This window comes from Nomascus leucogenys, chromosome 16, assembly GCF_006542625.1.
Source record: "Nomascus leucogenys isolate Asia chromosome 16, Asia_NLE_v1, whole genome shotgun sequence".
In the NCBI taxonomy this organism is placed as follows: Eukaryota; Metazoa; Chordata; class Mammalia; order Primates; family Hylobatidae; genus Nomascus; species Nomascus leucogenys.
Window position 1 is genome coordinate 19828025 of NC_044396.1, and position 18316 is coordinate 19846340.

At 33.9% G+C, this 18316-nt stretch overlaps 1 protein-coding gene across 1 annotated transcript in view; it reads left to right on the top strand.

The window, feature by feature from the left end:
• MMP16 (matrix metallopeptidase 16) overlaps positions 1 to 18316 on the top strand; it is a 285399-nt gene that overhangs the window by 152639 nt on the left and 114444 nt on the right. Inside the window, exon 4 of the mRNA XM_030794891.1 lies at positions 4302 to 4606. Coding sequence (XP_030650751.1) covers positions 4302 to 4606 — 305 coding nt within the window. The remainder of the gene's footprint in view (positions 1 to 4301; positions 4607 to 18316) is intronic.

Sequence of the window (18316 nt, forward strand, 5' to 3'; positions counted from 1 at the left end):
TTAATCATCTAAATTGGAAATTTTAACTATAATTTTTTCTGAACTTTCATAAAAAAAATGAGGGGTTACTATTTTTACATTATTTATACTGCTAATTCAACATTACCAAATCATTGAGAACACAATTAAAAATGCATCATATGGCCGGGCATGGTGGCACACACCTGTAATCCCAGCACTTTGGAGGCCAAGGCGACCCGAGGTCAGGAGTTCGAGACCAGCCTGGCCAACATGGTGAAACCTCGTCTCTATAAAAAATACAAAAATTCACTGGCTGTACTGGTGGGCGCCTGTAATCTCAGCTACTCAGGAAGCTGAGGCAGGATAATTGCTTGAACCCAGGAGGTGGAGGTTTCAGTGAGACGTGATGGTGCCACTGCACTCCAGCCTAGGTGACAGAATGAGACTCCGTCTCAAAAAAAAAAAAAAAAGTATCATATCATTGACATTCATCATATATATTTAAATAAGAGCAATAAGTATTTTTTCTTCCTAAAGTAATGTTGTTGAATTTTCCATCTTTATTTAATTCAAGTAAGACCACTGAGTACTTATTTCCATTGTGAACAGTCCTTTTAACTTTACGTAGCAAAACCTATTAAAAATGAAATAATATCTATAATTATGTTTTTTCCTATTTTTAATTTAGAATTTTATATTTTATTTAACCAGCTATCTTTATTCTTCCATAATATCCAAAATGCACAATTAAGTGGGCCTCCAGAAGATAAATAAAGCAGTGTCAGTTTCTAACTATTTATTCTGATTTGTTATTGAAAATACACCTTCCTTTCAGCTCACGTTTTTCAACCTTAATGATCCTTTTTATCTCCACTCTTCATATGGGAAACTGGGCACTGACTTCCCAGATTCAACCTGGGCAGTGTCATCAGCATCCATAACCTTTTTCTCTCTTTTTTGTAATCTTTCATTTTATGTTCAGGGGTACATGTGCAGGTTTGTTATGGAGGTAAACTAGTGTCATGAGGGTTTGGTGTACAGATATCTTGTATTTATTAATGGCAATCATATATAATGTAGTTAAGCATATCTGGAAGCTAATCAGTACATAGCTTTGAAAAACACAGCGATATGTTCTCAAATCCAAATAGTACTCCACATTCATTATTTTTATTATATTATTTTGCTTCATTTTTCTCAAAACTATTATGTACTTAGAAACAAATCATACTACCATGATTTCATTTCTCTATTATAAGATTATTCTTTATTTGAAATCAAAATCGATTTCTCCATTACATGTCAAATCCATCGCCAATCCCCATGAACAATTCTCTCAGAACACATACTGAAACTAATTCTTCATATCTCCATGGCTATCACACAACTCCTAGTCTCTATCTTCTCTTATGTGAACTTCTGAAATGTTTTATTACTCCCATTTTTGTCCCATCATCCATTTTTCCATCAGACACAGTGATTGTCATTGCTCCAACTCACTGAGCAGTCTGGTTCTTCGAACTGGCCATGTTTGTTTGGCCTTCTCACCATTCCCTCTGGCTGGAAACTCAGTGCTAGGCATCTTTGGCTCCTTCTGCCGTTGAACTCCTGTTTATCATCTCCTCACCCCCTCACCATCTGAAATTATCTTTTTGTTCTGTTTATTATTTATCTCTTATAACTAGAATATATAAGCACTGTGGGATCAGAGTCTTGCCCACAGCTGTATCTCTGGCACCTGGAACAGTGCCAATTATGTAGTAAGTTCTTTCAATGATGTGTCATAGGAATATCAGCCCGCTAATGAGGGACTTCTGAAATCCCATAGGGTGCATAGAAAATAAGACTATTAGGAAAATTAATTTAGACAAAATTCAGTGTTACATTACCTCTCATGCTTCTTTAGCCCTTAGACAGGAAATTTAGAGACTAGCAAGGTAGACAACTGTCTGTGTTATCTCAGTGTAGATGTTTATTCTTCCTCAAAATATAGTTTATAGCACCATGCTGAATATCACATAAAGTTAAAACAAACTAACAAAACAATAGCAACAAAATATTGCATAGCCTTCTCCCTGAGCAGACATGAATTCTTTTGTTCTGTCCATCCTTTGGCTCAGGTCAAAAACATAAATGCTGTCTTCCTCAGCTCTTATTTTTTTCCTCATAGCCTATGTCTAATCCATTGGTATATCTTGGGAGACATATGCTCAAAATATATCCAAAATACAACCACTTCTCAAAATCTCTACTGGTACCAACCTGATCCAAAGCACCATCATCTCTCACCTGGATTTCTGCAATAGTTTCTGATGTGTCTCCCTGCCTCAAATCTTGCCCCACATCAATATATTTTCAACATAATGTCTCAAGACATTTATTAAATCATAAGTCAAATGTTCTGTCTCTGTTCATGATGCTCCAGTTTTTCCCTTCTCAGAGCAAAAGCCAAACTCTATTTAGAGTGGCCTTCAGGGACCTACCTTATTTGGTCTCCTTCTAACTTTCTGATCTCATATCCTGACACTTGCTCTCTCTCTGTGACCAAACTACCCCAGCTGCCTTGCTGTTCTTTGAACCTGCCAAGAATATCTTCACTTCAATGCCTTTCACTTGCCATTTCTTCTTCCTTGCCTGCACTCTGTTTCCACTTGGTTTGCTATCTTATTTCCTTTATGTAATGAATAATATTTACCACCAAATAATCAATGTAAATATAATCTAGATATTTATTAGAAAGTAGTGAAAAATTTATCTTAGATGTGTGGTCTAACATAGAATTTAAGGCAAAAGAGTTTTAGCCCAAATGTTTGGATTGAAAACCCAGCTCTGCCACTTAGAGGTTTTTCTCTAAATCCTTATAAATCCTCACTGTGCTTTTGGTAAAATAGGCATAAATACCCATCTCACTGAGTTACTCAGGAGGTTAAATAAGATAATGTGAAGTGATCATCTAGTTCATAGTAAATGCTCAATTAATACTATTATTAGTTTATATAATTCCTGCCCAATGTTTATAATTGTATTGACATAGAATCAGGTCAAAAATATAATATGCATATTATTTTTTTCCACTGGAAAGTTAATCCTACGAGTTTTTCCATGCTGATAAAAAGTCTTAAAAGGGCAAAATAATTTTGAATCCTATTTATACAATGACATGCATTAGAGATGCCATAGTTTAACCATCACTTCATCATTTTAAATTGTTTCAGTTTCGGTTCTCTTTTATGATTGCATTTCAATATATATTCACCTGAATATGGTATCGTCTTTTTTGTAATTAAGTATTTTATTTATCAGCTGGGCATGGTGATTACTTCCTAAATCCCATCTCCTTGAAAGGCAAAGGTGGGAGGATTGCTTGAGTGCAAGAGTTCGTGGCCAGTCAGGGCAACACAATCGGATCCATCTCTAAAAAAGAAAAAAAAATAGAAATTTTTAAAAAAATATTTCATTAGTATAAGTTCATAGATGTGACATTATTGGTTGAAGGGATCTGAAACTTATTTATGACTCCTATGAAATTTACCCATTTTTTTCACATGCATGCTTTGAATTTATAGTGCTATAATATAAAAAAATACAAATACTAGTTCCATTTTTGTTGTTTAGAAAAAAACTGAGAAAAACAATAAACATCTGATTTAGTGCCAAATGAATCAAGTACAATATTTATAGCGATTTAATCTGTTTGTTATTAGCATCAGGACAAAGCACATAATGTGCAAGTTACTTCTTTAAATTCATGTAATTGTGAAATCTTTGTATTAAATAGCTGTTTACTCACATTTTTAACTAGAATGAATTAATAAGAAACAATAGAACATCAGAAATTGTAGTTATTTGATCATTTCTTTAAAAATTAAGAAATAACTATATATCTGCTGAATTCATATTTACAGATCAAGAAGAGCATAAAGACATTGTTTGAAATTGATGTGTGCAAATACAATGGTGTGCCTCTAAAAATTATAACTAGAAAAAATTGAAATTTTTATTTCAGCTTGAAACTGTTGTGCCTCTTTGATCATTTGGCAAATCTGCCTTTCTCTTTCTTATCCAGAAGGTAAAGTAACTGATTGATCCAATTACCCTACTGCTAACCATTCTACAGAGATCTTCTCACTTAAAACTTTGGTACATGAATAGTATCCTGAAGAAAATTAAATAATTGCAATGTAGTGAAATCTAACAATAGAGACAAGAGGAACGAATACGTGTTATTCCTATTTAATATGACTATTTTCTCTAATATTTTACTTAACTGAATCGATCAAAACCTGTACTAAGTTAGCTTATACATAACAATACTGATGATTATATTTTCTAACTTTCAGTATAAAGAACGTAACTCCAAAAGTAGGAGACCCTGAGACTCGTAAAGCTATTCGCCGTGCCTTTGATGTGTGGCAGAATGTAACTCCACTGACATTTGAAGAAGTTCCCTACAGTGAATTAGAAAATGGCAAACGTGATGTGGATATAACCATTATTTTTGCATCTGGTTTCCATGGGGACAGTTCTCCCTTTGATGGAGAGGGAGGATTTTTGGCACATGCCTACTTCCCTGGACCAGGAATTGGAGGAGATACCCATTTTGACTCAGATGAGCCATGGACACTAGGAAATCCTAATCATGATGGTAAGTACATGTTTGTTTTGCAGTGTAAATATTTATATTATTATTTCAGAATACCCAAGAGATTTAACAATTTTCAAACTTAAGGTATAGATCCTAAATTTACTTTTAAAATCACAAAGCAATATGTAAGCATATTTTATAGCATTTTAGGATGAGAATTTGTGTGGGTCATTAGATAATATAGTTATATATGTGTTCTTTTGATTAAAGATTAGAACCTTATACTGTATCTATAAATATTCTAAAGTAAGTTTTGTCTTCTTCACAATGTGATTCCTTAAAATATTTTATAATCAGTATTTAAGTCATGGAATACATATTAAGAAAATTCTGCTGTTTTTTTTACACCTTATCCCAATGTTTCTACTTGTAATTTAATCCGGATTAGCATCTGTAGTCTGGCTTCTACTGTATCTTCTCTACATTATTTTCTATTCTTTTTTGTTTGTTTGTTTTGAAATGAAGTTTTGCTCTTGTCGCCCAGGCTGGAGTGCAGTGGCGCAATTTCAGCTCACTGCAACCTCCACTTCCTCGGTTCAAGCAATTCTCCTACCTCAGCCTCCTGAGTAGCTGGAATTACAAGTGCCTACCACCACGCCCAGCTAATTTTTGTGCTTTTAGTAGAGATGGGGTTTCACCATGTTGGTTAGGCTGGTCTCTAACTCCTGACCTCAGGTGATCCACCCACCTCGGAGTCACAAAGCGCTGGGATTACAGGCATGAGCCACCACACTCAGCCTAGTTTCTATTCTCTTATTACCTTTCTAGTCCATAATTTTTGCAGGTCGGGCGCAGTGGCTCACACCTGTAATCCCAACACTGCGAGAGGACAAGACAGGATCCCTTGAGCTCAGGACTTCAATACCAGCCTGGGTCTGTTTTTTAAACAAACTCCCTCTGTTTAAAAAAAATTAAAATTGAGAATATATATATTATATATAAAATATATATAATATATTATATATAAAATATATATAATATATTATATATGTAAAATATATATAATATATTATATATATAAAATATATATAATATATATATAAAATATATATATTATATATAATATATATATATAAAATATATATATTATATATAATATATATAAAATATATATATGTGTAATTTTTTGCTCCTTCTCTTTTGTCTCTCATCCATTTCATTGGTCTCCCAATCTGATGGGACTATATAATTTATTATATTTTCAATACATCTTAATTTGTACCAAAGATCATTTTTTGCAACTCTATAAACTATCCACCAGTTTTCTAACCCTTACAATTATTCTGATATGCAAAAATTATGTAAAAATCAAAAATCTCAATAACTTTTAGTTACTTAATATGTGAGTAGTTACTTAATATAAGAGGCACGTGTTTCTTCCTAGTCAACAATGCATACTTCAATTCTGTGTTTTAAAAAATTTGCAGTTATAGGATCATGGAATTATAAGATTTCTATATAGCCATATCCCCAGTTTTTATTGTGAAGACTTATTTTCTTCTGATTGTAGAATGTTATTCAAAGTGTACATTTCTTTAATGACAACTAATCACATAATAACTCTTAATTTCACCTTGATGAGTTAACCCTAGTCATGACATTAAGCTTTGTTTGTTCATAAGAGGGTTCAGTTAGATGGATTAGTGTAATTAATAGCCTTGCAGTTTTAGGATACCCAGGGTTCTCTCATGTTGTGGATAGGATAAATTAGGTTGAGTTAAATTTAAAATGACATCAATTTCAAAGAAAAAATATAAGAAATAACTGTTCATGTTTTCCAAAATAAAATAAAGTATATAGTAGTAAGATGATTTTTTCAAATGGTTGTTAATATTTGCATGTGCTGTATTGTTAAAATATTATTACATTTTTAAGAACAGGTTTGAAGACTAGTGGAAGATTTTAGTATAATAGAATGAAAAACCAAAAACTTTGGAGGCAAACAGACTTATGTTTACATGCTGGCTAATTATTAGTTCAAAAATGTGTAGACTTGTTTTTACCATGTAGTTTATATTGCAGTTCTGTAAGCATTGTAAATAGAAGTGCTTTTTATGCATGCATGTTAAACCTACTCTATACCTGAGCATCTAATAATAAAATATCTGGAACATGGTAATCAGGGCATACCAGTTTGACACATAAATCATTTAAAATAAAATACGTTTGTTTTGTTTTTTCAAAATCACACAGGGATTCTAGTGAAATAATTCAGACTTCTTCAAGTCAATTTTAAAATTGTTTTAAATAATATAAGAAATGCTTGCATTCTAAATGATTAAAAATAGCACTTATAATGGTAGAATTTTACTGACACAGGCTGCATTTACTTCCAGGGGAAAGATTTTCTTTTGATATTCTGAAAAGATAAAATTTTATTTTATTGCAATAACGGATCTAATCATTAAAACCGTTGTAAATCTATAGTTTTGAAGATGTGTTAATTTGGCTTTGTGACCTCTTAAATTTAAAATTATTAAAATCTTATATGAATAAATGTCTATCAAATTCCCTATATTTTGTCTTAAAATATCGAAGTCCTCCATGAAGAAGGTTGCATAATTCTTTAGCTATACACTTTATTACCTGAGGTTTTTTTTCTTTCTTTTTTTTTTTTTTTTTAGAGATGGGGTTCTCGCTATTTTGCCCAGGCTGGACTTGAACTCTTGGGCTGAAGCGATCCTCCTACCTTAACTTCCTGAATAGCTGGAATTACAATACTACCTGGCTTTTAGGCATCAACCAACACTCTGAAAATAAAGAGAATGTTTTGGGAAAAAAATCTACAGGGAGATTTTATGACAAAAGATGATAATGTTTACACTGATTTGAGTGTGATCAGTGGTTAGAATGCTTATGTGTTTTTTATGATTTAAGAATTTTTCCAAGAAATGTATATGTGGGAAGAAATTCTGAAATATAACGTGGCCTAAGGGGGACAATCAAGTCAATGCACTTTTGGCTGAGAGTATTCATCAGTCTACTTCCGGAGTATGTTAAATATGTGTCGTAACAACTCTGGAAGTATAACATTCTTTACGCATAGACAAATGACCAAAAAATCTAAACAAAACAATTATTTAATATTTGAGTTTTTATTTGGAGGAAACTATGTCTTTACCTGTCTAACAAGAACATTTTGCTGGTGAATGAGCCTGAAGGAAAGGACTCTGCAAAATAATAGTGTTTCAGAATTTCAAGAGATTAGGGAGACATTAACTGACTGTTGGAGATGTAATGCCATAAAGATTTACTGCTTAATTGAAATTCAAACTTTTAACCAGCAACAGCAGGGCAGCTAGAGTAGTGTCAGGCTGAAGTATTGATCATTTATCAAAAGAACAGCCTCTATCTTTGCTTGTGGTACTGGTGGCTATGGGGAGAATTAATTCATTTGTACATCCTCGATTCTAACTGTGTGTGAGACTATCTTTTTGTATCACAAATACGCATGGCACAATTCTGACATCTTCATGGATAAACTTTTTTTTCTTTAATCTAGTCCTGGAATGCCCCCTGGCTTACTTACCTGAATTACTTTCTTTCTCTTCTATTCAGAGCTCTTGAGAGCTAGGAAACAGAGCAGCTTGTTTATTTAGCAAAAATGCAAATGAAAGAGCCTCTTGATAAGTACCCAGCACATTTTCCACAGCACATTGCTCAGCTAATGAAGGCAATTTGAATTCTGTCTACCTTAAAAGAGATAAACAGTGTCTTAGGCTGCCAGTAACCCTTAATTCATTGTTATCTACTTTCCTATCAATTTGCTAATAGTCATACCTTTTGAAAATTCAAGCTAAAGACCATTAAGTGAATTAAAAATAGTTTTATTAAAATAAACACATTCACACACACCTATATACAAAACCCTAATACAAATAATGCCTTTTTTAAGAGTTTTTATTTTCGTGGAATGAATCAGCAAAACAGTTAACATCATTAACTATTTTAAAACATGCAAATTAATTCAAAATAGAAAATATTTATCATGATAGTGGTTTTGAAAAATACACATTGCCTGAATGTGACTTGGAAAATTTAACTCCAGCAAAATGTTAAGATTCATTTTGGGCAACAACAGGACATTGTTTCCTTGGCTATGGTTAAAGTTAAAATGGTGCTATCAATGTAAACACAAACATATCACAAAGATTCTTCCTAATTAGACAAGCATCTACAGCAGTAATATAATTTTAAATGGATTCTCTCCAAGCAAAGCAGGTTATCTGTTAAAATAATATATAAAACTTAAGATAGAAAAATATCTACAGGCATATCCTATTTTACCGTGTAGTTGCAATTCTGTTAAAAAGAATACATTGCAATGACGCTGCTTACTGTCAGGAAGTTCACTGCCTAACATAAGGAGATAACCAGGAAGGTTATCAACGCTGTGGTAGCAGGCTGTCAGAAAAACAAAAAGAGAAAAATTATGATAAAAATGTCATCTGAGACATCAAAACCGTTAAATTGAATTCATCTTTCACTGTGAAGTGATTGACATCTACATCCAAACCCACTCATTCCTGAATACACCTAGTTTAAGTTAAATGTGTTCCCGGTGTGATACTTGAGTCAATGGACAGGACTTATGCTGACCTTGGAGAGTTAGCTTTCTGTAACTGAGGTGTCCATTTGGTGCCATACTACAGAAAACACCTGTGTAGAAGTAAACCTAAGCCTTCAGCAGGTTTACCTCTGCACAGGTTTACCTAAGGTTTGCCTTCCCAACCTTTCCTGCTCATTTTACAGCTGCACTGCTATATAATGTTTCTTAGAGGGCTACAAAATTTGAACCTTGATATTTGAGGAAAGAAAGAGTTAATACTGCATTAGTCTGTTTTCACACTGATATAAAGAACTACCTGAGACAGGGGAATGTATAAACAAAAGATATTTAATTGACTCACAGTTCTACATGCTGTATGGGAGACATGGCTGGGGAGGCCTCAGTGAACTTAAAATCATGCTGGAAAGGCTAAGGGAAGGCAAGCACATCTACACATGGTGGGAGGACAGAGAGAGCAAGAGTGAAGCGAAAGTGCTACACACTTTTCAACAACCAGATCTCATTAGAACGAACTCACTGTCACAAGAACAGCAAGGTGCAAATCTGCCCCAATGATCCAGTCACCTTCCACCAGGCCCCTCCTCCAGTACTGAAGATCAGATACCAACTGGATATTTCCGAAGATGCCTGTCAGTCAGTACCGCCAACTGTGGGAACACTGTCTAAATTCATCTATCCTGGAGTTTTTGAAAAGGGAAAGACTTGATATGGACAGTCAAGGACTTTAACTCATCCTTAAAATAAGATAACTTATGAAGATTTTAAATTCTAAAAATATTAACTCTACCACATTTTTCTTATCAGGTTTTAAAACTAGAGAACAAACTCTCTCAATAATTTGGCTTTCACAACTATTACAGAGGATTTATATATGTTTGTTTTTAAAAACATGTCTTCTTTCCTTTTTTCCTGGAATGAGCTTCATTTTACTGATTCTATTTCATTTTTCAAGACTGGTAACCAAAAGTTTGATAGTACTGACTTTTTTAAAACCTTTCAATTACATAGCCTTACATGATTACTGTGCAGTCTCTACTTGGGTATTAATTTTTAGATCCTTGTCTGCAGTTGGAAAGTAACAGAAAATTTGGTATAGTCACATTCAGAAAAATATGTCACTATGTTAGTATTACAAAAACATATAAATGGATCATGAACATTAAAATGCATATAATATAGAGTTCTTAATAAAGGAAGTAGATGTATATTCATTCTTCTCAACACCACATCGCACTTATTCCAAAATTGACCATATAGTTGGAAGTAAAGCACTCCTCAGCAAATGTAAAAGAACAGAAATTATAACAAACTGTCTCTCAGACCACAGCACAATCAAACTAGAACTCAGGATTAAGAAACTCCCTCAAAACCACTCAACTGCATCGAAACTGAACAACCTGCTCCTGAATAGTGACTTCCGGGTGCATAATGAAATGAAGGCAGAAATAAAAATGTTCTTTGAAACCAATGAGAACAAAGACACAACATACCAGAATCTCTGGGACACATTTAAAGCAGTGTGTAGAGGGAAATTTATAGCACTACATGCCCACGAGAGAAAGCAGGAAAGATCTAAAATTGACACCCTAACATCACAATTAAAAGAACTAGAGAAGCAAGAGCAAACACATTCAGAAGCTAGCAGAAGGCAAGAAATAACTAAGATCAGAACAGAACTGAAGGAAATAGAGACATAAAAAACCCTTCAAAATATCAATGAATCCAGGGGCTGGGTTTGTGAAAAGATCAACAAAATTGATAGAACGCTAGCAAGCCTAATAAAGAAGAAAAGAGAGAAGAATCAAATAGACGCAATAAAAAAAAAAGATAAAGGGGATATCACCACTGATCCCACAGAAATACAAACTACCATCAGAGAATACTATAAACACCTCTACCCAAATAAACTAGAAAATCTAGAAGAAATGGAAAAATTCCTGGACACATACACCCTCCCAAGACTAAACCAGGAAGAAGTTGAATCTCTGAATAGATCAGTAACAGGCTGTGAAATTGAGGCAATAATTAATAGCCTACCAACCAAAAAAACTCCAGGACCAGACAGATCCCCAACCGAATTCTACCAGAGGTACAAGGAAAAGCTGATACCATTCCTTCTGAAACTATTCCAATCAATAGAAAAAGAGGGAATCCTCCCTAACTCATTTTATGAGGCCAGCATTGTCCTGATACCAAAGCCTGGCAGAGGCACAACAAAAAAAGAGAATTTTAGACCAATATCCCTGATGAACATCGATGCAAAAATCCTCAATAAAATACTGGCAAACCTAATCCAGCAGCACATCAAAAAGCTTATCCACCATGATCAAATGGGCTTCATCCCAGGGATGCAAGGCTGGTTCAACATACTAAAATAAATAAACGTAATCCAGCATATAAACAGAACCAAAGACAAAAACCACATGATTATCTCAATAGATGCAGAAAAGGCCTTTGACAAAATTCAACAGCACTTCATGCTAAAAACTCTCAAAAAATTAGGTATTGATGGGACATATCTCAAAATAATAACAGCTATTTGTGACAAACCCACAGCCAACCTCATACTGAATGGGCAAAAACTAGAAGAATTCCCTTTGAAAACTGGCACAAGACAGGGATGCCCTCTCTCATCACTCCTATTCAAGATAGTGTTGGAAGTTCTGGCCAGGGCAATCAGGCAGGAGAAGGAAATAAAGGGTATTCAATTAGGAAAAGAGGAAGTCAAATTGTCCCTGTTTGCAGATGACATGATTGTATATTTAGAAAACCCCATAAGCAACTTCAGCAAAGTCTCAGGATACAAAATCAATATGCAAAAATCACAAGCATTCTTATACACCAATAACAGACAAACAGAGAGCCAAATCATGAGTTGAATGGGAGTTCTCCCATTCACAATTGCTTCAAAGAGAATAAAATACCTAGGAATCCAACTTACAAGGGATGTGAAGGGCCTCTTCAAGGAGAACTACAAACCACTGCTCAAGGAAATAAAAGAAGACACAAACAAATGGAATAACGTTCCATGCTCATGGATAAGAAGAATCAATATTGTGAAAATGGTCATACTGCCCAAGGTAATTTATAGATTCAATGCCATTCCCCTGAAGCTACCAATGACTTTCTTCACAGAATTGGAAAAAACTACTTTGAAGTTCATATGAAACCAAAAAAGAACCCACATTGCCAAGACAATCCTAAGCAAAAAGAACAAAGCTGGAGGCATCATGCTACCTGACTTCAAACTATACTACAAGGCTACAGTAACCAAAACAGCATGTTACTGGTACCAAAACAGAGATATAGAGAAATGAAACAGAACAGAGCCCTCAGAAATAACACCACACATCTACAACCATCTGATCTTTGACAAACCTGACAAAAACAAGCAATGAGGAAAGGATTCCGTATTTAATAAATGGTGCTGGGAAAACTGGCTAGCCATATGTAGAAAGCTGAAACTGGATCCCTACCTTACACCTTATACAAAAATTAGTTCAAGATGGATTAAAGACTTACATGTTAGACCTAAAACCATAAAAACCCTAGAAGAAAACCTAGGCAATACCATTCAGGACATAGGCATGGGCAAGGACTTCATGACTAAAACACCAAAAGCAATGGCAACAAAAGCCAAAATTGACAAATGGGATCTAATTAAACTAAAGAGCTTCTGCACAGCAAAAGAAACTACCATCAGAGTGAACAGGCAACCTACAGAATGGGAGAAGATTTTTGCAATCTACCCATCTGACAAAGGGCTAATATCCAGAATCTACAAAGAAGTCAAACAAATTTACAAGAAAAAAACAACCCCATCAAAAAGTGGGCGAAGGATATGAACAGACACTTCTCAAAAGAAGACATTTATGCAGCCAACAGACACATGAAAAAATGCTCATCCTCACTGGCCATCAGAGAAATGCAAATCAAAACCACAACGAGATACCATCTCACACCACTTAAAATGGCCATCATTAAAAAGTCAGGACACAACAGGTGCTGGAGAGGATGTGGAGAAATAGGAACAGTTTTACAATGTTGGTGGGACTGTAAAGTAGTTCAACCATTGTGGAAGACAGTGTGGTGATTCCTCAAGGATCTAGAACTGGAAATACCATTTGACCCAGCCATCCCATTACTGGGTATATACCCAAAGGATTATAAATCATGCTGCTATAAAGACACATGCACACGTATGTTTATTGTGGCACTATTCACAATAGCAAAGACTTGGAACCAACCCAAATGTCCATCAATGATAGACTGGATTAAGAAAATGTGGCACATATACACCATGGAATACTATGCAGCCATAAAAAAGGATGAGTTCGTGTCCTTTGTAGGGATGTCGATGAAGCAGGAAACCATCGTTCTCAGCAAACTATCACAAGAACAAAAAGCCAAACACTGCATGTTCTCACTCATAGGTGGGAATTGAACAATGAGAACACTTGGGCACAGGAAAGGGAACATCACACATCAGGGCCTGTCATGGGGTTGGGGGAGTGGGGAGGCATAGCATTAGGAGATATGCCTAATGTAAATAACGAGTTACCGGGTGCAGCACACCAACATGGCACATGTATAAATATGTAACAAACCTGCACATTGTGCACATGTACCCTAGAACTTAAAGTATAATAATAAAATAAAATAAAATGATGCAGATGAAACCAGAAATTCCTATGGCTTAACACAACTGATTTTATTTCTTGCCCCTGTGGTGGGATAGAGGAGCTCTGTCTAAACACTCTATCAGAGACACCAAGAATAACGAAGGCTTAGCATCAACACATGACTTCGGAAGTTGCCTCAGGTGTCAACATCCAGGCAGCAGTTGATAAATTTGCTCATGTAAGGGATTTATATGCCATCCCCTGGTATCTGTGGGGAACTGGAGGACTCCCTGCAGACACGAGATGCACAGATGCTCAAGTCCCTTATATAAGATGGTTTAATATTTGCATATAACCTGTGCACATTCTCTTGTATATTTTAAGTCATCTTTAGCCTACTTATACTACCTATAACAAGGTAAATGCTATGTAAATAGTGGTTATACTGTAATATTTTAGAGAATAAGGACAAGAGTTAAAGAGTCTATACATATTTGGTACAGATGCAACCGTGTATTTTTTGTTCAAATATTTCAATCCATGGTTGATTGACTGCATAGATGCAAAAGCCATGGATATGGAGGGCCAACTATTCTACTAAACTATTCCATTTCTGCCCTGTTTGCACTAGAGTGCAATACTATGGCCACATCTAATCACAAGGAAGGCAGGAGAAAGGTGACAGGTTTAATGAACAGCTAGTCCGTGTCTGCTGCAACAATATGTTGAGATGTAAATCAATACTACTTGGATTTTATATATACATTGAATCTCTTGGTAAGTTGCTTAATCATAATTCATACATATTTTGCCCTATTATCCATTATTTAGCTACTGTTATTTCTCTTCTCTTACATAGTCTCTGTAGAAATTTTCCTTCTAATTCATCTTTAAATTGTTTTTTGTCCTTAAATCTAGACTTCAACAAGACAAAATGAAATCGAAGTTTCAAATTTCATCCCTTTATTTCAATATAAACAATGTATTTAAGTTTCTGAAAAAAAATCCAATTGGTCTGAATTAATGATTTAATAGCCTTATTGCTTAAATTATCTAAGACTAATAACAGATTTCTACTTTAGTTTTGTATCTTTTTTGCAGAATTACAACCATACCACTATCAAACCTAACATACTACAATTTTAGTAAATTTCTTACAATGTAAACAACACTAGCTATTAACAACAACATTTAATTTATAACTCTCTTCTTTAGTTGAAATCAAGAGTTGCCAGAACCCCCGTCCTTCTCCCTAAGTCTGTTGACTACATATCATGGAAGCAGCAGAAATAGACCTTATTATAATCCACAGTGGAGATTGTAGCTTTGCCATTGATTTAATGCATCAGAAAAGAAGACTGTGGGCATAAGGAAGATTCCACCTCTGTTCAGTAAAGCTGTACGTACCAGATGCATGTGTCCTGAGCAATGGGAATTGACCTAAGACCATGGAGTATCAGCCTGCTTTCCAGGTTTTAATTGAAAAGATTATTTGACCAACAAGTGAAAAAAAAAAAGTAGAGAAAGTAGGAGGTATTATAAAAAGCCTCTCTATGGGTTATCATCAGCCTTAATCAAAGATGCATAAAGAATAAAACAATTAAAAAAATCAAGTGCTAATTTAAGTGCACATTTAATATGTTCCAAACACAGTTCTAAATTAATTTTGTGTATTTAGCTCATTTATTCCTCATAACAAATTTGTAAAATAGACAGTGTAATTACTACCCTTTTGCAAGGGAATTGAGGCAGAAAATTTGTTAACTTGCCTAAGGCTAGGTAGTTGTAATAACAGAATGATACCATTAAAAGGATACTGAAGAATCAAGGAAAAGGAACATCTACTTGAAGACTCAGGAATAAAAGGCTGTCACTGAAAGTATTTTATCAAGAAAACCAGAAAAACAATATTGGAAACAACTCAGAACATCCATTAAAAGCTTGCTATAGAACAGGAAACAAAAACCTGTTATTACTTTACAAACTGGATCTGTCATGTGGAAGAAAATCTTGGTAAGCCACTTCTAGGAAAGTATGAAGAGATAAAATGGTATGAAAGCCAAGGATAAAGAATAGATATTGAAGATCTGGTAAATAAATCCAGCTTAAGAATGCAAGATTCTCTCAAAGGATGGTGGAAGAGTAGGAAAATTAAAGCAAAATACATAAGCAAACAGATAATAGCAAAAATGTCCAATTCTAAAATGAGACAGTAGTGTGAAATTCAGAACTCATTTTATTCACTGTGAAATTAATAAAATCAGATCCATAAATACATATATCCTGTAAGTAAAGAAAAAGATTATTTAAATCACTATGCAGAAAAAGAAATTATTCCCAAAGGACTAAAAAATAAACCTGTTGTTTTTACCCCTACTATGCAAATTTCTAAGACAATAGAAGAAAATAGAAGACATAGTATTTTGTATATATTCTAATTACATGCATGTCCTTTGCATTATTAAATTATATCTGTAGTTTTAAAGTATTCCTTATAAATATTCATTTTAGAAATCATGTGTCCTGAATTACATTTACTGTGATTTAGTAGTAACATAATATAAAGATAGAAACAAAATTTGGACCGAACATTCAGTATTTATATAAAATGTGATGTTAACACAGAAGTCTGATATTATGTATTTTCACATACTCATCCTTCAACAAACATTTTGTTGATCATGCTATTATCAGATATTTGATGGAAACCTAGGGAAAGACTTAGCATTATGTAAAATTTAAATGAAAATATTAATGATCTATACTGCCATAAGAAAAGCAGAATTTTACAACCTAGAATAGATATATAATACACGTATTTCTGATACTGATTTTAACAAGTAACGTAGAGATTTTAAAAAAAAAACTCGTGGAATGGTTACTTTTGGAAGACAAAATATTCCAGAGATTCTTCTTACTACTAAAGAAATAGATAAGCAATAAGGTACAATTTTTATTGAATATTTTGACATCACATTCAGTAAGGATATCTCCAAATGATCAGTAAAACAGTGAGCTAAAACTAGAGTTTTGAGTGGTGAGCATGTGTGAAAAGCAGAGACCAAACCTTAGTTCAAGGGCAAGGTGAGCAAATTGAATCTGAAGCTCCCCCGTTAAAATACTGCACTCAGATATGGACAAAATGATACACATACATACACAGCTCCCTGCATAAGCAAATATATATATCCTCTAGAGGAAACATACTGCATTTAGGCACCCAGCTATTTTCACAGGTGGCTATCATGCAAATAGAAGTTTAGGAGCAAAGATCACTAACAGATGGAAACAGATTATCATGAATGAGAATCAGCTCTAAACAATAGATTAATCTCCAGGATTTCAGATACTTAAATTATGAAATTAAGATACATAATCTTAAAATAGGATATCTTTTAAAACTTCAATACAGGATATCTTTAAAAAGGAAAAAATGGAATCACAGAATTGAGCAGACATCAAGTGACTATGAAAAGGAACCAAGAAGAGCTGAGAAATAGAACCTTAGAAATGTAATAGTAAGAATAAAATGTAATCATGACAATTAGATTGAATAGCAGGTTAGGATTGGTTGAAGAAAAATTTTGTGAACAAAAAGATAGATTTTCAGATAGTAAATCTGCAAATTGCTGTATAGAGAGTAAAAAAGATAGGAAATATGAAAGGTTATGAGATACAGAAAATAGTACAAAATGATGTAATGTAATACAATTGGAGTCCCAGAAGGAGTAGACTGAGAAAATGGGGGAAAGAGTATGCAAAGTGCAAAGTATACTTATTGATAATTATCTAGAAGTAAAAATATGAATCCACATGTAGAGGAAGCTCAATATATTCAAAGCAGCATAAACTAGGGGCGTGCATGCACACACACACACACACACACACTTATTTTATAGTAACTGCTGTATACCAAAGAGAGGATTTTTCCAAACCAACGGATAGAAAAGACTCATTATGTACAATTTCACAGGAAACTTCTATAGTCACTGGAGAGTCAAGAAGACAGTGGCATACGTTCAAATGCCAAAAGAAAATAACTCAACTTAGAATTACCCAGCAAAACTCTTTCCAAGGTTAGGATGAAATGAAAAAAAAAGTATAAAAAGTGAGGCAGTTGACCATTAACAGTTCTTCACAACTTTCTGAGACATGTAGTACAGGAAGAAAGAAAAGATTCCTAGAAAAAAACTTAGATGAAATAATATTGATGAAAGAAAGTAATAAACATTGCATGCATACATTAATAACAATGTGTAATCTGTGTAGCTAAAAAGAAATAAAAGTTTATTGGATAATAACAGCATATAAACCATAAAACATGAGAATTAAAATATTCTCAGATCCTTATATTATTTTAGCGTTAAGGAATTAATTTTTTACTATGTTAAGTGGGCATAGTAAATCTTCAAGGATAACCGATAGTAGAGGTGGTAACAATAGAAGAAAACCAAAATAAATTTAAAATTGCATCAGAAAAAACTATAGTTTTTAGAAAGATGGAAATAAAAATTATAG